This window comes from Aspergillus sclerotioniger (genome assembly GCF_003184525.1).
Source record: "Aspergillus sclerotioniger CBS 115572 chromosome Unknown BO94scaffold_29, whole genome shotgun sequence".
Classification (NCBI taxonomy): Eukaryota; Fungi; Ascomycota; class Eurotiomycetes; order Eurotiales; family Aspergillaceae; genus Aspergillus; species Aspergillus sclerotioniger.
The window spans coordinates 105,511-126,192 of NW_020291019.1; the positions used below are offsets into that span (position 1 = coordinate 105,511).

The 20,682-nt window shown below is 51.4% G+C and overlaps 9 protein-coding genes across 9 annotated transcripts; 7 read left to right on the forward strand and 2 right to left on the reverse strand.

The window, feature by feature from the left end:
* Positions 1-1,721: 1,721 nt before the first annotated feature.
* BO94DRAFT_568592 (uncharacterized protein) lies at positions 1,722-2,369 on the forward strand (the record flags this gene model as incomplete). Its single annotated transcript, XM_025614692.1, has 1 exon — positions 1,722-2,369. The coding sequence occupies one exon, from the start codon at positions 1,722-1,724 to the stop codon at positions 2,367-2,369; it is 648 nt and encodes a 215-aa protein (XP_025463860.1).
* Positions 2,370-2,825: 456 nt separating this feature from the next.
* On the reverse strand, positions 2,826-3,089 carry BO94DRAFT_474076 (uncharacterized protein; the record flags this gene model as incomplete). The annotated part of the gene is made up of 2 exons (XM_025608503.1): positions 2,826-2,885; positions 2,946-3,089. 2 exons carry the CDS (start codon positions 3,087-3,089, stop codon positions 2,826-2,828), a joined length of 204 nt encoding a protein of 67 aa, XP_025463861.1.
* Positions 3,090-5,571: 2,482 nt separating this feature from the next.
* Positions 5,572-7,556, forward strand: BO94DRAFT_538558 (DUF3176 domain-containing protein). The gene is made up of 2 exons (XM_025612518.1): positions 5,572-6,181; positions 6,231-7,556. The coding sequence occupies exons 1-2, from the start codon at positions 5,835-5,837 to the stop codon at positions 7,501-7,503; spliced, it is 1,620 nt and encodes a 539-aa protein (XP_025463862.1). The 5' UTR covers positions 5,572-5,834; the 3' UTR covers positions 7,504-7,556.
* Positions 7,557-7,938: 382 nt separating this feature from the next.
* BO94DRAFT_524087 (uncharacterized protein) lies at positions 7,939-8,637 on the reverse strand. Its single transcript, XM_025610242.1, has 3 exons — positions 8,455-8,637; positions 8,339-8,389; positions 7,939-8,267 (listed from the first exon to the last, which is right to left on the reverse strand). Exons 1-3 carry the CDS (start codon positions 8,567-8,569, stop codon positions 7,945-7,947), a joined length of 489 nt encoding a protein of 162 aa, XP_025463863.1. The 5' UTR covers positions 8,570-8,637; the 3' UTR covers positions 7,939-7,944.
* A 1,785-nt stretch (positions 8,638-10,422) lies between these two features.
* On the forward strand, positions 10,423-12,033 carry aglA (putative alpha-galactosidase; the record flags this gene model as incomplete). Its single annotated transcript, XM_025610243.1, has 1 exon — positions 10,423-12,033. The coding sequence occupies one exon, from the start codon at positions 10,423-10,425 to the stop codon at positions 12,031-12,033; it is 1,611 nt and encodes a 536-aa protein (XP_025463864.1).
* A 1,297-nt stretch (positions 12,034-13,330) lies between these two features.
* On the forward strand, positions 13,331-14,296 carry BO94DRAFT_605564 (UbiA family prenyltransferase; the record flags this gene model as incomplete). The annotated part of the gene is made up of 1 exon (XM_025616495.1): positions 13,331-14,296. A coding segment is annotated over one exon (966 nt), but the record flags the coding sequence as incomplete, so codon positions are not given.
* A 1,323-nt stretch (positions 14,297-15,619) lies between these two features.
* On the forward strand, positions 15,620-16,194 carry BO94DRAFT_559537 (uncharacterized protein; the record flags this gene model as incomplete). The annotated part of the gene is made up of 4 exons (XM_025614075.1): positions 15,620-15,688; positions 15,842-15,924; positions 15,977-16,018; positions 16,074-16,194. 4 exons carry the CDS (start codon positions 15,620-15,622, stop codon positions 16,192-16,194), a joined length of 315 nt encoding a protein of 104 aa, XP_025463866.1.
* A 900-nt stretch (positions 16,195-17,094) lies between these two features.
* Positions 17,095-19,295, forward strand: BO94DRAFT_538560 (S53 family peptidase). The gene is made up of 5 exons (XM_025612519.1): positions 17,095-18,038; positions 18,082-18,223; positions 18,274-18,367; positions 18,416-18,719; positions 18,765-19,295. Exons 1-5 carry the CDS (start codon positions 17,140-17,142, stop codon positions 19,114-19,116), a joined length of 1,791 nt encoding a protein of 596 aa, XP_025463867.1. The 5' UTR covers positions 17,095-17,139; the 3' UTR covers positions 19,117-19,295.
* Positions 19,296-19,814: 519 nt separating this feature from the next.
* Positions 19,815-20,541, forward strand: BO94DRAFT_524095 (MARVEL domain-containing protein; the record flags this gene model as incomplete). Its single annotated transcript, XM_025610244.1, has 3 exons — positions 19,815-19,925; positions 19,988-20,209; positions 20,290-20,541. The coding sequence occupies exons 1-3, from the start codon at positions 19,887-19,889 to the stop codon at positions 20,539-20,541; spliced, it is 513 nt and encodes a 170-aa protein (XP_025463868.1). The 5' UTR covers positions 19,815-19,886.
* Positions 20,542-20,682: the final 141 nt, after the last annotated feature.

Sequence of the window (20,682 nt, forward strand, 5' to 3'; positions counted from 1 at the left end):
TCGTGAGAGATCAGAGATCTTGAGGCTGTGGGTGACCCCCACGTAGGGCTTTTTTTTTGAGAACTCCTGGCCCTGACGCTTGTTGTAGAGGCAGCTAACCCCAGATACCTTTTTGAAACATAATTTTGCCAACTTTGATGATCATTGGAGCTGAGCAGATCTTTACTTATGCAGGCTCGTGCTGGTGGTGGCAGCAAGTGAAGGGGAAGAATGCGTTCTCGTGCTTGCTGATGGCTTTTGATCTACAGGAGGGTTTTCTGCTTCAGATCCGATTCCGGAGATTGAGGTACAAAGAGATCTGTAGATATGGTAATTGCAGGGATCAGATAGGGAGATGCCGAGTGACGCCGAAAGAGCCCGGAGATACAAAGCAACTGTCGGAACCACAACCAAATTTGATTGACAGTCAAAAAGCAGCCACGGTTGTCGACTAAAAGCTATACTAACTCAAGAATAGATCTACCGCGGTGGAAGCATGGGGAGACCCGTATATCTGTAGCCGTATAGACTACCATTGGACTTGTATCGGGTCTGATAACATGTCCATGTGGAGGATGCCCATGTCAGGCCCTGAGGTTTATCTCAAGGCCTTGTTGCTTTACCTGCTTCCTTCACTTTTGAATTGCCCACTGCCTACAGGTTACCATCAAACCATCACTTCTCACCCACTGTACTTGCGACTACCAAGCAGATTTCCCAGTGATCACAATAGCGCCTAAAGCTTTCAAAAATGTTATTTCCTGAGCCTGGGACACAAAAATTATGATTCCAATGTCAACTATGCACCCGTGATTGACAAACTGAGGGAAAATGCAAATTAATACATTTCACATCAGCCACGGCTGCAGGGGTCTACCTTGAAATCCACACCCCGGCCGCCATCATTGTGATAGATGAGATCATTTGCAACCCAGAAAACAAGTATCTTGCGAAAAAACAGCGGGACTTCATCGAGAAGGGTGGATAGGTGGTATTCGCTCTGCATTTCGCGCTGCACGAGAGGATCTCGTTTCGACGAGTTTTTTGGTCAGGGATTTGAATTGCCCTTTAAATATACAGCTTTGTGGGTCGTTACATGTGAGTTCAATTTGGATTGTACTCTGCCACTGGGGCCAATGCCGACTCCGGAGCTTGAACTCATTAATCGTCCGCTCGTGCATCTCATTGAGAAACACTTGCCCTGACGACCAGATTGTCGCCCCGAGTCTTGTTTACTGGCCGCAATTCAAGGAACGGAGATTAGCGGGGGTGGTTGAGAGGAGCTGGGAAAGGGGTATTTGATTTATTGCGGGTATGATACAATTGACGTGTATGGAACTATGGAGACATTGTCCGTGTGTGGTAAAGAGTGGCTAAATGACGGTATCAAGATTTACTGATTGATGTGACCATACGGATCATTGAGAGGAATGAAATCCATTCAACCGGGTTACCCGCATATACTGGACTGCAAATGCCATGAAGCTCGGGCCATCATCTCATGCGTAGTAGAAGATCTCTGCAAGATGGCAAAGCAAAGCAGTATAGGATCACCTGACTCGCCTCTCGGCAGGTGGTGTATTTGCTAGGAAGGTACCACCATGATGATGTCCCAAACTACTACTGCCTTATAAGGGCGTGTTGCCCCTTGACCTGTTTCCCCCCTGACTTGTTTCCCCCATCCACTTCACTCACAGCTACTGAGATTCCTCCCCTGACCACCCACTACCAAAACACCTACCATGGCATCAAACCGCTCAGAGGTCCTCCTTCTGTGCCTTGCATATTCAGACTTCATCGATGTCATGTACCAACGCCTCTTCAACCGACTGAGAGAATTGGGCCAACCGAAACGCGCCAAAACGGCTGCCGGGGTCATACGTTACCTTGCGACAAACACCCCCCGAGCCATCATCGTCGCGGATCAAGGTATCACTGAGCCCGAAAATCGCACCGTCGTGGAGAAGCTCGTGTCCTACGTTCGTAACGGTGGCGTGGCCATCGTTGGCCTACACTTCCCCAACTTTGCATCTTGTGAAGGAATCGACAGCTTCTTTCAGCAGGCATTCGGGCTGCCGTGGGCGCACGGGGATTATCACCGGTGCATGTTCGCATTCAATCCCGCGTGTACCCTCCCCCCCGGGATTGTGCCCAGCTCGTTCCCTGGGTCATACAGCATGAAGGTGCTTCATATTCAGCACGCGCGCTCCCACGAGAAGTTGTTCGTTCCCGTCGAAGGGGCCCAGTCTGCTTTCCTATCGATATCCGCCGACCCGGAGCAAGCTGCGGTGGTGGGAGCGAAGGTGGGAAATGGATACGTATTTTATTCCGGGGACATCTACCCGCAGGAGGAATCGGATCAGGTCATTCTATCTCTGTGTGGCTATTGAGGTGATCTCGACAGACTTCGATCATTTGAGTCTTGTCACGGCGACCGGGTATGGGTAGGGCACTGATTGTTGAGCGAAAAGTCATCTTTATTCCGGGCTGTAAATGAATGTATGTATAGTAAGGGTAGGCCACTCGGCCCCCGACGAAGAATGAAATCTATTGTAGTGATGCAAGTCATGACCAAAGTATTATACAAAGAAAGGGAAATTAAGGAGCGTAGATTAGGAGAACCCGGCCGGCAAAAGTATTATGGAGGCGTCCTGGCGAGGCGGTGGTGTGTTGATGGACGAGAGGTAGAAAGGGAAGACTCGAGGGTGGAATCGGCTAGGGACGACCATTACTCGTTGCCGACGAGCTTTTCGCAGCAGCTGCAGCAGTGGCAGCAGAAACAACAGCTGGAGAAAGAGAGGGGTTAGTTCGTGCGGGGTGAGGGGATTCTCCGACGGGATGATCACTTACGCATCTTCGGGTCCGTCACCACCACGCAGACGCAATTCCATTTCTTCCCCGGGTACCTGAATCACTTCCGGTTAGTTCTGCAGCCCACGGGATACAATCCAAACCATGGCACGTACCGGCTGGTCGGTCACGATGTTGTCCGTCGTGGGGGCGGGGGGACTCTGAGGTTGCTTCATGGTCAAGGTGAGGGGATCCCAGGACAACTCCTGAACCTGCTCCTGGGCGGAGGGGCGGAACCAGCTCAGAACGTTATCGAACATTATGTAGTGGTATTAAATAGGCGAGACGAGTCTGAATGTGGAATGGAGAAACGAATGAATTGAATCGACTGGATTGGCCGTGGATTGGAATGAGCGACGATAAGAGAAAATGAGCGTGAGGGGGGAAGAGTCTGGGGGGAGGTAGAGAAGTTCGAAGAGGCTGACGAAACAGGCTAAACTGACACCATCGACGGCATTTAAGATGGAGCGAGCGGACCTGGCGGAATTGTGATGGCTCGCGTTTTTTGTGCTGGGCCGCAGGGGCTCGATAAGGTGGCCCCCTCCGGCCTTGGCCCAATCGGCCCTTAGTGGCCGAACCATCGGGGGATGGCCTCGTCGCCTGCCCACCCACACGTACGTAACTGGCGGAGTGACCACGTACGTGATGCAGCGTAGAGCATGTCCTCGACATCATCGGCTATTTGCTTAACCCGTGGTGTTCAAGAAGGGGAAGGGGCCATCGAACGCGGTGCCGAGCAGGTAGGTAGGTAAGTGGTGGTGGTAGGAGAAAATAGCCCCCGAGGAGGAGATCATTAGGATGCGGTGGTCATGATTGGCAGAGATGGTCTTGTCAAAAACCGGGGGGTCAATCCGGCCAGTGTGCCGAGGGAGTTCGAGAGTCTAGACTGACAGGCAACAGCGGAAGAGTCTGAAGGAATAAAGAAGGCTGACCAACATCCGAGCACGCGACGAGATAGTCTCCGCGCTACCGCCACTAGTGCCCTCTAGTGCATCGCTCCCACCAATTATACTAGCAAGGTGGGCTCGTTAACACGGGAATAATAATTATCCGATTGGATCAGGGGAGCAGCCATGGAGACTAGGCCTGTTCGGGTGGACTGCCAGGTACCGATCTTTTTGCAGTCAGCAGTCAGCAGCAGCAAAATCCCCTGGACCTCCTGAAAATGCTTTGTGGTGATAAATACCAGCTAGTCAGGTACGGCGCGTTGATGGAATATCCCTGAATTCCTCCAACTTTAATAATCAAGGGGCAGTCGAGGTACTCGATGCTGGTATGCTAGCCCTTTCCGCATCCGCCAATGGCAACTGCGGGCTGTTAAGAATAGTATGATCGCCATGGTCAACCCGTAACGCCCATCACCGTTGGAAGCACCTAATCCTCTGGGAGACGGCATAACACGGGGTTTTCGAGCATGATTACGTGTCGCAAGAGTTGCCCGGTGCCGCTCCATTCCAACTTAAGATAACCCGTCACCACGGAACTCGTGGGGCATCAAAGCATGATCGATCAGAAACATCCTGCCCTGTGCGGTGCAGACTGCCTATTTGAGACCTGTGATGGCATTCATCGGATCTTCCATGGGGTCCATCGTTCAGCGTGTCTCGGACTTATCAGATTCGACAGAACGTAGCCTCAACTCCGAAATGGTAGTTAGATCCGACGGGCAGTCTCGGTTCGAAATGACCACGCAGCCAGCCACAAATACGTGGCAGGCTGTTAGCTGCTGGGCCAAGCTTTTTGGTCGGATGCTAAGCTTTATCCTGGTGCCTAATTCAATTGAAGTTTCAGGTCAAAAGGATGATGCAAGCTGGATGGCGGTCTGGTGACCACTAACACGGCTCGCCCACATGTTTTCTAGCCTGTCGGCTACCAATTGTCCGAACCTCATCTTCGCAACATTCCAGCTCTGAGTTTCTGGTTTCCAATTAGCAGAGAGTTTGATGGAAACGATCTACAAACGCATACATCAAGGGGATAATGATGAGAATAAATTTCATCACTGGAGCGTTGTCCAAGGATATGCTGGTTGATGTGAGTTCTCGGACTTCATTGTTGACACACCAGGTCTCACCACCCCAGCTGATGTTTGAGTTTACAACCACCAGAGAACAGAGTTGCCCAATACCCATGATCACCAATATTTCAGCAACCTGACATTCGTTCACAATGCCCAATTTGTACGATAACGGGACTGGACTTCTTTGAGCGACACGATCACCACCGGTACACAGGGTGACACGGGTCGGAGTGCATGATACTACACTGCATATCTGAAAATCCAACGCGCACTTGTCCTAGCAGACAGCCACTAGCTGCAGTCTCGACTATAAGATTTGTTGTCTGAGCATCTGTTGGCTGCGGCATGCCACAAAGGTGATTGCACCGGGTGCCAGTGCCATAGCTGACATGCCACCATGGTCAGCAAGTCGTGATAAGACGAGCAAAATCTGCACTAAAGCATGGCTTGAGTCTTGACAGCAGAGCTATCTCCTGATAAGGCGCAGTTCAACGTGACAACACCACATGGCCAGGATCGATTGAGTTACTCCGAAAGTGACCGTTGCAGAAGATTGTCCAGGAAAGGAGACCGTGTGGCGGTGCTGCCCATGACCCATTGGCCAATCACGGACGGAGACTGAATATTTTGCCGATCGTCTCTCAACCCGGCGGTGGCGATCTACCCAGCTAAACCGGAAGTGGCTAGAGTGTGTTTCAGAGTGGCTCAAAATGACCTCACCGCCTGCCTTCCCGGCAGGATTGTCCCCTCGGGGATTGCCTCAATCAGGAGCTATCGTCGGCCAAGATAATCAATCCCACAAAGCTTGATGGCCTTTTCCCGGATATGAGAGCCCTCCCTCGACCATCCTGCTCATCCCCTTTATGTGCCTCACGACCTCTGCAGCCGGCCAGCAGTCAACATGAAGGCCCTTCAGGATGAGTACGATCTGGGGTATCGCAATCTCGAGGAACCGGCGCCGTCCTCCGCGCGCCCGTTATCGACCATGCTGCTGCCACCCCGGACGGCCGGGTTCTGGGGAGCCGGGTGGGCCTGGGAGATTCTGAGCTGTGTCATTGCCGTGGCCGCCCTGGTCGCCATCGCCGTCGTCCTCTACAATTATGATGGCCGGCCCATGCCGGACTGGCCGTACGGCATCACTCTCAATGCCCTGATTTCACTCCTGGTGACGGTCATGAAGGCAGCCATGGTCTTTCCCATCACTGAGGGGCTGTCCCAGCTTAAGTGGTCGTGGTTTAACCGGGGCAATCGACTGAGTGACTTGTCGCTGTTGGACGCCGCCAGCCGTGGAGCTGTCAGCGCCACCTTTGTTCTGTTCCGCTTCTTGCCTCGGTGCGTGATATATTCCTATCTATCCGACATGTCGACCTAACAGACATAGCCACCTGGTATCTATCGGATGCTTCATCCTCGTGGTGGCCGCAGCCATTGCTCCGTTTGTCCAGCAAGTCATCAATACCACCGCGCAGCCGGTCACCTCCCTCGACCAGTCCTCCATCCGCGTGTGCAATACCAGCAGTTATGTCGACTATGGTGAGGGCGCTGGCCCTGGTATGAACAAAGTCCCTTTGTCGACCACCGGAGCCATCTACACCGGCCTTTTCCAAAGCCAGGGGCCCAACAGCAACGTGCTCACGATGACTTGTCCCACGGGGAACTGTACATTCGCCCCATATCAGTCCCTGGGGTTTTGTAGTCGCTGCGCCAACATCACGGAGGATCTCACGCTGGGCAACACCTCGACGAGTACTATGGCATCCTACGACTATCAGCTACCCAACGGATTCAGCTTCCATACCTCATGGAGCTCGATGTATCTGATGAACTCCACCACCGGGCTGGACCTGATTCGGCTGCAAACCGACGACCTACCACTTATTTTGAACTTTACGGCGATCAGCGCCGCCGGCTACGGCGTTCCGCCGCAGATCAGCGCGACCGAGTGCGCCTTATACTTTTGCGTCCAGACATACCACGCAGCCGTACAGAAAGGCCAATACAATGAGACAATGATCTCCACGGCCACATTATCCAACAGTTCCGCTTCAGATGTCACAGAGGACATCACCCTGATGCCCGAGACATGCTACGTGAACGGGACGCAGCGTCAGGACCGCACCAACTGCACCTACTCTGTCAGCTGGCTCAGCCGGCTAGCCATGTCCAACTCCGTGACGCCACTGATCGAGGGGCAGGGATCGCTGTTCGTGAGCAACCGACCATATTGGTCATCAGATACCATGCGTGCAGTCTATGGCGTGGAGGGCAACTATACCGACGTGAACTCCATGTTCCAATCGCTGGCATCAGCGTTGACAACACACGCACGGTCTGCCGTCTGTGCCGCCTCATTCAACGGCACCACCTGGACAATCGAGTCATTTGTCCACGTCCAATGGCCATGGCTAACCCTACCAATTGTCCTGATGGTGCTGACCCTCGTTTTCCTCATCACGACAGTGATCCGTACCCGGAACCAGTTTATCTGGAAATCGTCCCCTCTGGCGTTGTTGTTCTCAGATATCGCCGTTGAAGCGCCGCACGCATTCGAGCGTAGTCCAGACCTAAGCCATATGGAAGAGACGTCGCGAAAGATGAATGTGTGGCTCGAGACGACGATGAAGGGAGCGAAACTGAAAGGGGTGGTGGGCTGACCTGTATTTAATCATATACATATTATCATCAATGTATTAGCACTGTACCTGAGTTATACTGCTGCAGTGAATTGCAGCATCCTAATACCACGTCCCATTACCCCTTTTGAATTTTCTGACTATTGAGCAGCTGCCGGACAACCTATTGACATCACAGATGTAGCTACGTCTATTCGATCAGCCCTGTTTTCCCCCCCTTTCAATCCCCACCATTTCACTTATATCGGACATATCCCTCCATCTAATCTCCAAAAAGAAGCGATATCCCATTTCTAGTCTCCTAGTCTGAACTTCAACAGATAATACACCAACCTCCATCCCATTCACCACCCCTCACCCAACTACACAAAACCCACACCAACCAAACGACAAAATTTATACATTACTAATACCTATATCCACCTCCCCCTAACCACCCCCACCCCCTCAATAAATCCACCCCTAACACTCCTTAGTACTACACTCCACAACCCTCAAATTCGCCGCCATATACTCCGAATTATGCGCCCCATACCAATTCACCTCCTTAGCCGGAACATCTCCATACCCATCGACGGCAAACCAAGCTTTCCCACCATGAGTGAGAAGACCCTGCTCATTCACCCCAAAGCCCGTGGTATTGGCGTGATCGGGCACAGCAGCCGAGTGAGGAACGGTGAAGGAGATCGCCGTGACGGTGTCTTCGACGATGTAGAGGTTTTGCCAGGCCGTTGGGACGGCGTTCTTGGGGAGGTAGCTGAGGGCGCCGCTCGTGCTGGAGGTTACTGTTGTTTGGGAGGGGAGTTAGTGGGGTGGATGGTGGATTAGGCGGGGGGAAAAGATGGGGGGAGCGTACGGATTAGCTTCTGCAGGGGCTTGGAGGTGTCGTTGCCGATGTAGACGTATTCTGGTTTTGGGTTGATTAGTTTTGGTGGTTGGGGGTGTAGGGTAGGGTAGGGTTTGGATGCGTACGGCCGTTGGTAAGGACGGGGGAGTTGTCATCGGCGACGAGGGAGAAGCGCGCGGGGAGGGAGGCAGCGGAGATGGCGGTGGCGAGGCCGGTGAGGGTGATGAGGGAGAATTTCATTTTGAGGTGAGATTTGGAAGTCTTGATGGGAGATGATAGTAGAGTTTGTGTGATGCTTAATAAAATTGATGATGAGGATGATGGCAAAGAGAGGAATTGAACGGGCTTTTATATCTTCAGCCGATATCCACTCAAGGACACTGAGGTCATCCAGACCCAAAGATGAGACCAGTGGAGAATATTGTCGTTGATCGTCAGGACTATATGAGACAATGTCTTGGTGACCCGCGTGGCGGCCGTTTCCCCGGGTTTTGATCCGCAGGGTGCAGATACGTTACAGATTTATATTAATGGGGATTGGAGTAAGGAATGTGACTACTGACTAGTAGATGAAGGGACTATTGTTTGGGAAGTAGGTAACTCAATTCACTGCAGACCTCCTTTCCAGAGGCAAAACTGGTGGAGCGTTTCTATTTCTAGTGCGGCCGTTGATCGGCCCGTGGATTTAGAGGATCTTCTCCGGGCCTGCCCCTTCGAGACGATAACCTTAATTCCTCCTCTAAGAGGGATTGAAGATCACTCGTCGATGGTATAGTGGTACCTGGACAGCCACCCTCGGAATTGACGGAGGCCCACAGTGCCAAGGTGATTTGAAACCTGTTGACGTGGGAATATCTCGGCCTTTTGGCTGCTACTCGTCCCATCACGTACACGGCGAGTGACCCGTGTTATGGTTGGTCTATGGCAGTGTCTGTTGCCAGTGAGACAAGGCTCATGTGGCTGTGCTCAATGGATTCTCGTTGTTACCAGGAGAAGGGAGCATTTGCGATATAGCACTGGTATCGCCCAACCTCTTGAAAAAGAGGGAGAGAATCGAGAATTGAGCTGATAGCCGATAGTGCATAACCGAGGTTACTGGTTATTCTGTCAATTATGTGCGGTTTGGCAACCAAGTGCCTCCATACGGTTGGGGCATGTTTTGAGCTGGATTCTTGGCTTCCATGGCCAAGACCACCAGCTGGGTCGCTTCTGAGACAGCTGGATGCCACTTGGCTTTCAGGAGAGGAGCGAACATGACAAACGAGCTGAGCGTATTTCTCAAGGGAGATGAGAGGCAAACAGCTACCCAGCCCGTCTCTCAGACCATATGACCGGACAGGGCTACCACCAAGACTCAAACAGACTGAATGACCCCTGAACTATCGATCTCAATGTGTCAGCCGGGTGAAGAGAGAATATGGCTGCTTGGCGACCGTGGCAGATTTTGGAATTACCTCGGCTGACACGGATGGATTGCTGGTGGAAGAAATGGAGTAGTTCCATCACACCCCAGTTCTTTTATGTAGGACTAGCACTCGCTGCAGCTGGATAAATTCATGCCTGGAGTGCCACAGGCACGTTGTTTTAACAGCTTTACTGCAAGGTTGGGTGGATATGCCACTGAGTGAGATATCCAGGCGAGCGTATTGATAAACGACTAACAAATGTCAGTTCACGGCAGCAATGTGACAATTCACTGTTGATCAAATCTCAGGATCATACCACACGCTCTAATCTCCCCGCATTCCTCTTATCGACTCCATTCACCAACGAGGCTGGGACAACTCGGCCGCTGCTGCGGGGGAGATAAGCCAACGGAGATGGCTGGGAATGGCTGCAGATCCAATGGCACCGTGGCATCATGCAAGCAGCCGTCAGGGTGTCTCTGCAGCTGCCATCCCCTCCGATCCGTCCGAGCGGGGATGACAAGGCCTGTCAGCGAGTCTACTTTGCAATAGGACCCCTCTGCAAGGGTTACCTTGTTTAAAAACCCGCCTCGCTGGGTTCCTTTTCTCCTGCACCGAAGCAACTCCAGGGAGTTCACAGATACGCAATAGCAGATAGTCGTCAATATGGGAAAGGCTGAAAACACCATGAACCAAACAAAGGGCATTTTCTTTGCTGCCGCGCTGGCAGCCATGCTTCCCCAAACCTATGGCTCCATCGAGCGATCCAGTCTTTTGCCAACGCCACCCATGGGGTTCAACAATTGGGCCCGCTTCATGTGCGACCTCAACGAGACCCTGTTCACCGAAACCGCCGATGCAATGGCCTCCAACGGTCTGCGAGACGCCGGATACAATCGTATCAACCTGGACGACTGCTGGATGGCCTATCAGCGTGCCGACAATGGATCCCTACAGTGGAACACGACCAAGTTCCCTCATGGCCTTCCTTGGCTCGGAAACTATGTCAAAGCCAAGGGCTTCAACTTTGGCATCTACGAAGATTCAGGCAACCTGACCTGTGGTGGCTACCCAGGTTCTTACAATTATGAGGAGTTGGATGCCAACACATTCGCCTCTTGGGGAGTCGATTACCTCAAGGTAGATGGCTGCAATGTCTACGCGACACAGGGCAGAACACTCGAGGAGGAATACAAGCACCGCTACGGACACTGGCACCAAGTGCTAAGTCACATGGAACATCCACTCATCTTCTCCGAGTCAGCACCGGCCTACTTCGCCGGCACCGAGAACCGAACAGACTGGTATACCGTGATGGACTGGGTCCCGGTCTACGGGGAGCTGGCTCGCCATTCGACCGATATCTTGGTGTACAGCGGAGCAGGCAGCGCGTGGGATAGCATCATGAACAACTACAACTACAATACCCTTCTCGCGCGCTATCAGCGACCAGGATACTTTAACGACCCGGACTTCCTGATTCCTGACCACCCGGGTTTAACAGCGGACGAGAAGCGGTCGCACTTTGCACTCTGGGCATCTTTCTCGGCTCCTTTAATCATCAGTGCCTACATACCAGCACTGTCTAAAGACGAGGTCGCCTATCTGTCAAACAAAGCCCTGATCGCAGTCGACCAGGACTCGTTAGCGCAACAAGCTACATTGGTCAGTCGCGACGACACCCTGGACATTTTGACTCGAAGTCTCTCGAATGGCGACCGACTACTCACAGTCCTAAACCGGGGAAACACAATCGTCAAAACCGACATCCCCATCCAATGGCTGGGCCTCACCGAGACAGGATGCACATACACCGCAGAGGACCTCTGGGACAGCAGCCTCCAAAAGGTCAGCAGTCACATAACGGTCCTACTAGCCACCCACGCGACCGCAGTCTTCAGGATCAGTCTACCCAAGGGCTGTTCCACAGTCGTACCCACAGGCCTTGTTTTCAACACAGCATCAGGGCACTGCTTAACGGCTAGCTCAAATTCCTCTGTCACGTTCGAGTCCTGCAACGGACAAGCCTCGCAGATCTGGCAGGTTACTTCGTCTGGTGCTATCAGCCCGCTTTCATCCGCAGCACAGTGCTTGACTGCTACTTGTGGCTCGGTGGGTATCCAGGCTTGTCATAGTAGCAAGAGCGATGCGCAGAAATGGACATACGCGGTCACGGGAAATCTGAAGAACGCAAAGACAGGTGGCTGTTTGACCGAGGGATTGGTGCAGTTGCAGAGGTGTCTCGACGAGACGAACGGCCAGGTATTTGGTCTGCCTAGTGGTGTTCAGCTGTCATAGGGGATACTGGGGATAAGCGAACAGAGTGCCACAGCTAACCTAGATCGTCCGTGCTGTCAGAGATCAAACTAGGACTAGTCTTTAAGAAAGAAGGTATTCTCTTTCGTGACCGTAGAACCATAAAGTGACAAATACCTCGCTTGGGAATCAACACAACCATGAATTCTCTCGAAGGTGTCCTCCAAATAAAACCATGTCGAAATGTATCCCTGGAATGTCTCGTAAACTTCATTTCCCATTTCCCAACGTCATAGACTTTGATCTCTAACGGCACTTGAATTGAATTCCACCTTCTCTAAAGGGGGGCGCTATAGGCACAACAGCCAAGCTGACCACACATTTCTCTCTACCTACTACTTGAGAAAGCTGTCAGACAGAATATAAATCCTGTCCAAGAGGTGGCGGTGGTAGTAGTGCTAAAGTAACGGTCAACAGCGTACCTCTGCCAAATGGTTTGCTTCAAGTCATGTACCATGTCGAAATTTATGGGACTAATCTATCAATGCATTGCTCTCCTATTTCCTGCTAGTACCTGATGAATGATGCCGCTCAAACCACCATAGTCCAGGTACTCAGCGGCCGGAATCCCACACCATATACGAGAGAACCCCAATGGAAGACCCTCAATAACCAACAACAACTACTGGTATCTCGCCCCGTCAGCAAGCCCATCGCTAAAAAAGACCAGAATGAGACAGACGGACGTAGATATGCTACAAAAAGACTCACATCGGATAATACGGCATCCTTCGAAGAGGACAGTGCACAAAATGTGGCAGACAGCAGAGAAAAAAAAAAAAAGAAAATGTATCTCATAGTTCAAGCAAATAGCCGCATTTATAAGCAATCAGTAAGGAAATGCAGTAAGACCGTCAGCGCTAATCTCTAGGTGGCGGTAATATATCTGCACATAACCAGCAAAGGATCACTTCAGGCGCCCTGTTAACCGAGACATTATGCATCCAGCCGAGATAATCAACTCCAGGTAAGGTTAGTGTTTGCTTCTATTGACTGAGTGATTGAGTTGATTTGGCAATTGTAAACCAGGCGGACGTACTCAAATAGCGCTTTGGCTGGCAGCCCGTAAGTTAATCTGGGGGAATTTTCTATAAATCTGCTCGGTGTAATGTCATATGCCTCCCAAGGACAGCAACATACCTCGAAAGCACTTCAAGTACCTTGGACGATTGAGTACCTTGTTTGTATTATTCTTTCACTACAGTCTACACCCATGGAAACGTAAGAACATCTCTCCACGATCAGATCGGACTTGTATCCTGAACTGACCCGCCACAGGATCAAGACCCAGGCCATGGCCCTAACATCCCTCCTGATCAGCGAAATTGTAACAACATACCTCCTGTTAAGATCCAACCTAGGGGCCGGAGTCTATCTATACCTATCAGCGGCTTCCATCCGACTACTACCTCCCCCACAACCCTCACCCTCACTATTCCCCATCCTTCGAACATTCACCAAAGTCCTCCTCGTCTCCCTGAGTCATCAATACTGCTGGGACATCGTCAACCAAGTAACATCCATTGATGAAGACCGCATCAACAAACCCCAAAGACCAATCCCCGCGGGCCGTCTTACCGTGAACGCAGCCAAGTGGAGGTGGCTCATCAGCTGGACCGTCTCTCCTGTGCTCATATACACCACCCTCAACAGCCAAGCCCTAACCATATTTCTCTTATCCGAAGTATTAATCGCATTATGCTACGTATGGCCTCGATTTGACCACTGGAGCCTCCGCAATGTTTTCCCTGCCCTTTGGACCTTCCTCACCTTCCGGCTTCTGAACAGTGTCATATGTGAAATGTACCCGCAACTATCGACACGGATCAACCTGGATATCATCCTCTCGCTGTGGATACTGGTGACTATTCACATTCAAGAGTTTCACGATATTGACGGCGATCGGAAAATGCAGCGCAGAACACTTCCTGTGGTTTTGTCGGATGCGACTTCTATGAAGAGGTTGAGAAGAGCCACGGCGACGTTGATTGCTGCTGGTGGGGTAGGGTTGTTTATTTGGGGCTGGGTGAAGTGCCGCATGGGTGTTGGTCTGTTGCTCACAGGGGTGTTTCATCTTCTGGGTGCGCTGGCGGTGGGTGTAAGGTGCGTTTATGCGACATCGGCGGAGATGGATGAGAGGACCTATAAAGTATACTATATATTGACTATGTATTGGCTGGTTTACTTTTTGTCGCTGGTTAATATGTCGGTTGTGACTGATGGGGTGGTGGAAGGGTACTACTAGTTTTTGAGAGGGAGGCACATTGCCCAGCTTAACCGCATGCCATTTTTTTACTCTCTGGCTACGAGAATGGATGGGCATAGCTTTCGTTCCAAACGTGGAGAAGCTTATTGATACTATTGATATATTAATGCCTGGGTCTAGTATATAACATACCTCGGGCTACTCAATCCAGACTATATCAAGTATTAAGATCTTGAAAAAGTCTATATAAATCCTTATGTGAATCTCTGCATGTGGCCAAGGCCCTAAAGGGGATTTAAGCACATTCTGAGGCACGGCGCATTTTGGGGCTGAAGTAATACAGACAGTCTTTAATCATATCTATCTCTCTTTCTCTTTTTCTCATTCGCTTCATCCACCACCCTCTTGTTTTAATAACCCGAATCGTCCACTGAATCTATGAACGGGGTGTAGCCCTCTAGTAAACAGAACACGAACGGATCTCTTTCATGCTGTCACCAGTTTTGCGTGCCCCTCATTTAAAATAACAGCAGCTTCAGTAGAGCCTGGACAGTATATTATGATAGTTTGTGCGCGTGAAGCTCTAGAACATCAAGGACCTAAGCCTCAAATTTAACTTCCCCATATCCCTTGTTTCGACCACCACAATATACACCCAGAATGCAGCAAATCATGGAGACCATGCGCAAGTGATCCGGGGGTATTGGAGGACGCAGACCTCGGTAGACTAGGCATGTTTATGAAGTTACATTCCTGTGGCGCGTGTTCACCGTTTTGACTAATTACAGAGGATGTTCATATATTATGTTGGTATAAAGCCACATTATATGAAATCAGACAACAGAATAGCCAAAGAAAGCAGATAAACCCAAAAGTACCAGAATTGATGTGTACAAGACATATGGAGTATCATTAAGGTAGGTCTGTCTGATAGTTACCCACCCAACCCCACATATTTGACACCTGACATGAGTCTAGGGGTAGGACGAGAGCTGTCAATATCTCACATTCCTGGACCCTGGATTGAGCTAATAGGATGCAGGAGCCCCCACCCCCAAATCGATAGAAATAATCAGCTGATACAGATTACAATAGTTCAGGCAAATCCCTAAGAATGCAAACTGGGATGGAGTCTGTGATCTAGTCAGTGTAAGTGGTATCGTGAGCATTCCTGGAGGCTGAAGGACTCGACAGCTCCTGGGACTGGAATGTGAGCGGATTGAGATCCTAGAAGCAGAGGAAAGATTGGAAGCTGATATAAAAGCGAGAGGATGTCCATTGAAGCGACTCGGCACGCTCGATAAAGAGAAGAGAAAATCTTGCAATTCAATCATTCAAGTTTTCAACCGATAACACAACACCATGGTTTCCTTGAAGGCTCTTGCGCTGATGCTGATTCCTGCGGTGATTGCGCAGAATCAGACACAAATTGTATGTTCCCCACCATCACTATTGCTTTTATTTATCTCCAGGGTTTTATTGCCTGTCATGTCTCCCACATGGCAAAGACCCCAGACCTCAATCAGTCGGGACTGTCTTTGACCGAGAATTTCCCCACCATGAACTAAACCCCCATCTCGATAGGGAACCACCACGGAGTTCCGAGTGTGTTCCGTGGATCCGACTCCAATTTACTCTGAGACATGCATTGCACTTAACGGAACCGGGTATAGTACCTGCTTGTCAACAAACATCAATCACCCACACTAACATCAGCAGAGCCACCAACATCAGCATCGCTGTCGGTTGTCGCCAATATGGGTACGTATATTGTATAGGCCAGTAGGAAGAAAGGAAGAAGCTGAGTCGGCAATAGAACTACCCAATGCACCGGAAGCTACAACACGGGCGGCTTTCGGCCGGGATGTTATGAAAACAGTCGATTCATCCAGAACTCTGGTACGATAAGTGGGGCGATCTACTGCTTTCCTTCTTGAGGGAGCAGCCTATGGTTGGGGGTAGTTTATTAGTGAATGAGTTAATTGTGGGACATCGAAGAGATATGGACAATGTAATACAATTATGAAATCAATTGGATAATGAGCTGTTCTAAGCACCTTTTGATCTATTCCGTACGTCCGATGACATTTCAGGTGAGTGACTATGGATATGACAGTTTATTAAGGCTAGTCGGACTGCGTGAACAAAGCTATCGATCTTCAGTGTAAGAGGAGGTTCGGCAATTCCTGCCGTGAATGTGACCTGTAACCAGCAATCTGCTACCTCAGAACTGACAACAGCAGACTGACAACCGGGCTGCAGGTTGGAGGGAACGCTGAGAAAACGCGAGAATTCTCCGCTGGTTGCCTAGGCGAGACCCACCATTCCCAACGACTATTGCATCAAGTGGGCGATCTGGACGGGAACTGGAAGCTGCCGATGCTTGTTCGCCCGCGCTAATTTAGGGCATCGCTTACACGCGAGGTTCCAGTCTTTGGAGTTGAGGCCGCCCGTCGGAATTACTCCGGACCGCAGCACCAGACGGGATAGTTTTGTTGTCAATGTCTGAATAATTTTCAAATGTCAAAAACAGAGGCAGCCGTGGCGTGGTGCAGTTGCAACATTCTCCTTGAAGGTGTCGCCAGCGGCGCGGATCCCGCGGCGCCGACGGACTCCGGGGCGGAATCAGGGTTGCGACCCATCGTTATCACGCCAGTCAACACCAGCTGGTCCGGGGTGCGCTTGCAGAACCCATTGGCCTATCACACTGTTCGTCAGGCTCCATTGGTCCAACTAGCCCATTGTCATCGGCACGATGATGTTATTGTCCCCTCCGATAAGCAAGGGCGGCTAATTTCCGGCCGTGACTCGCTGGTTCTTATAATGCCCGCCTGCCTCCAGCGGTCAACTTGGACAGACTCGGCTCTCGTGCGATCTCCATAATGCGTTCCTCCGGCCTTTACACGGCCCTGCTGTGCTCCCTGGCTGCTTCCACCAATGCGGTCGTCCATGAAAAGCTCGCTGCCATCCCCTCGGGATGGCGTCACCTCGAGGATGCTGGTGCCGATCATCAGGTCAGCCTGTCTATCGCGCTGGCCCGCCAAAACCTGGACAAGCTCGAGTCCAAGCTGAAGGCCTTGTCGACTCCGGGTGCACCCCAATACGGCCAGTGGCTGGACCGGGAGGATGTTGAATCGCTGTTCCCTGTTGCAAGCGACGAAGCCGTGGTTAACTGGCTGCGCAGTGCCAACATCACCCATATTTCCCGTCAGGGCAGTTTGGTCAATTTTGCGACCACCGTTGACAAGGCGAACGAGCTCCTCAGCACCACCTTTGCCTACTACCAGAACGGTCGGTCCCAGAAGCTGCGCACGACGGGGTACTCTATCCCTGATGATCTGGTCGACTCGATTGATCTCATCTCCCCCACGACCTTCTTTGGTAAAGAGAAGACCGGTGATGGTCTGGCCGAGCGGGCATACAAGCTCGAGGACCACCATGTGGCCAAGCGCTACAACTACTCCACCTGTGCCGATGTTATCACTCTCTCTTGCTTGAAGGAGATGTACAACTTCGGCAACTACACTCCTAGCGCTTCGTCGGGCAGCAAGGTCGGCTTCTCCAGCTTCTTGAACGAGTCGGCTTCTTATGCCGATCTTGCCAAGTTTGAGAAGCTCTTCAACGTTCCCCATCAGGAATTCGCCGTTGAATTGATCAACGGCGGCTACAACGACCAGAACTCGTCGACGGCCGAGCTGACCGAGGCCGACATTGATGTTGAGCTGCTTGTCGGCGTTTCTCATCCTCTGCCGGTGACCGAGTTTATCACTGCTGGAACACCGTGAGTCATATCACCAGCTGTATGGACGATGCTAACAATCTAGTCCCTTCATCCCCGATCCCGATGAGCCGAGTGCTTCCGATAACGAGAACGAGCCCTACCTCCAGTACTACGAGTACCTCCTCTCCAAGCCCAACTCGGCGCTGCCCAACGTTATTTCCAACTCTTACGGTGACGATGAACAGGTAACGACACTGCAAATTCCGATCCATTTCGACCTAAGCTAATTGGGTAGACTGTTCCTGAATACTATGCCAAGCGGGTGTGCAACCTGATCGGTCTTGTCGGCCTTCGCGGAATCAGTGTCCTCGAGTCCTCGGGAGATGAAGGTACGTCGTTTTCTTCTACCTGTAACTGATATCACTAATACAAGTTAGGCATCGGATCCGGCTGCCGCGCTGGAGACGGCACCAACCGAACCCAATTTAACCCCATCTTCCCGGCCACCTGCCCCTACGTGACCGCCGTGGGCGGCACCATGTCCTACGCCCCAGAAATTGCCTGGGAGGCCAGCTCTGGTGGTTTCAGCAACTACTTCGAGCGTGCCTGGTTCCAGAAGGAGGCCGTGCAAAACTACCTGGCCCACCACATCACCAACGAGACCAAGCACTACTACTCGCAGTTTGCCAACTTCAGCGGTCGTGGATTCCCTGATATTGCAGCTCACAGCTATGAACCTCCGTAAGTACAGTCCTACCACTAGACTGATTCATACTAATTGGATAGGTATGAGGTTATCTGGTATGGCGACCGTTACGGATCTGGTGGTACCTCTGCAGCCAGTCCGATGTTCGCCGGCTTGATCGGCCTGTTGAACGATGCCCGTCTGCGGGCCGGCAAGCCCGCTCTGGGCTTCTTGAACCCTTTCTTCTATAGCCAGGGTTACAAGGCGCTTACTGACGTGACCTTGGGTCAGTCCATTGGTTGCAATGGCATCGATCCCCAGAGCGACGAGGTTGTTCCTGGAGCGGGTGTTATTCCCTGGGCTCACTGGAATGCCACTGTGGGATGGGATCCCGTTACTGGTCTGGGTCTTCCTGACTTTGAGAAGTTGAGGCGGTTAGTGCTGTCGTTCTAGCTGCCTGCCTGTCCGGACGGTTTATGAGATCTGTATAACTATGTGATGACATGTAATGTGGAATGCGATCGATGACATTGCTCAGCTTGTCTTTATGCCATCCTGTTTTGCGAAGCCATGTCGTTCTTGCCATTAGACATCCATTAATGAATGAAGACTGTATCTGCCTATAACCAAACTGAATATCAGTAACCGCGTTCTATTCTTAGTGGGAAGCCGTCTGCTTTATAACTTTTCGTAGGGTTCTCAAAGACTACCATCCCTTGCATCCGCCTTAGCCAGGCACAGGCATATCCCCGATGATCATGCCTAAGCGCCAGACCTCATCACCTCCTCATGGCCAACCAATCCTCTCCCCCTCTATTAATATCTCCTTGAAACCACATGTGAAACTCACCCACCTCCGAGACAAACTCACGGCTCTAGCCGCCTCCACTGCCACCCATCCAACCCTTCATCACCAACCCTCAACCTCCCACGTAGGACCAACCCTGCAAGCCCTACATTAGCTTGAACGCACATACCGCCGACAAGGCTGAGTGAGAGCATATCCCAGGTTATGATTGGCGCGCGACACACCTCAGCCTTGGCTGTGTTTCCCAAGACAGGAACATGTGCGAAGGGGTCTAGGCGACAAGGCTGGGGCGGTTCCCTTAAAGAGGGGTCGACAGATACCTTTATCCCCATTCCCATCCCATCTCATCCCTTGTCTTCCTTAATCCCCAATCCAATCCTCATCACCTGCAAATCACCCAGAAGAAACCCCCAATATGAACCCCCTCATAATCGCAATCCTTCGCGGCTTCCAGGTACAACCCTACCCACCCCCATCCTCGTCCCCAACCCAACCCTAACAACCATCACCCAACAGTTCATCTTCTCCATAATCGTCCTCGGCATCTCCATCTCCCTCGCCAAAGGCCAACGCATCGGTTCCGTCCCCGCCTCAACCGGCTACGCAGCATTCACAGGCGGCCTAGGCACCCTCGCCTCCCTCATCGGCATCGCAGGGGTATTCATCGAGTCGCTACAAACACTCATAACATGGGCTGTTGATGGGTTAGCGGGAGTGGCGTTTGTAGCTGGGGGGATTGTACGTTCATCCACTCCCCTAATCCCTTTACTAGTATCCATGCAGGTGTTAGAGGATGTATATGCTAACACATTGTCCAGACATACGCCATCCTCCTCCGCGGAACTAGCTGCTCCAATATCCTAACTATATGGGATAATACTATCATCAGCGGTGGATGTCGTAAGGTTGACAAGGAGAAAGTGTGTTGGTCTACGCCTGGCGAAGCGAAGAGTCGGTGTACGTCTGCGCAGGCGGACGCGGCGTTTATGTTCTTGGGATTTGTGGTTTGTGTGGGGGTTTGTGGGATGGGGGTTTTGAGGAGGAGGAAGGGTGGGGTAGGGTTTGTTTGAGTGTAAGGGAAGGGAGGGGATGAGGGGTGGGATGTGTGTTTTATGAGGTCTTATGAGGTTGATGATATATATTGTGGGTTTGGCGATTTGCAGTTCAATACAATAATCCAAGTGTTTGAGTTTATCATAGAATATAGAGAT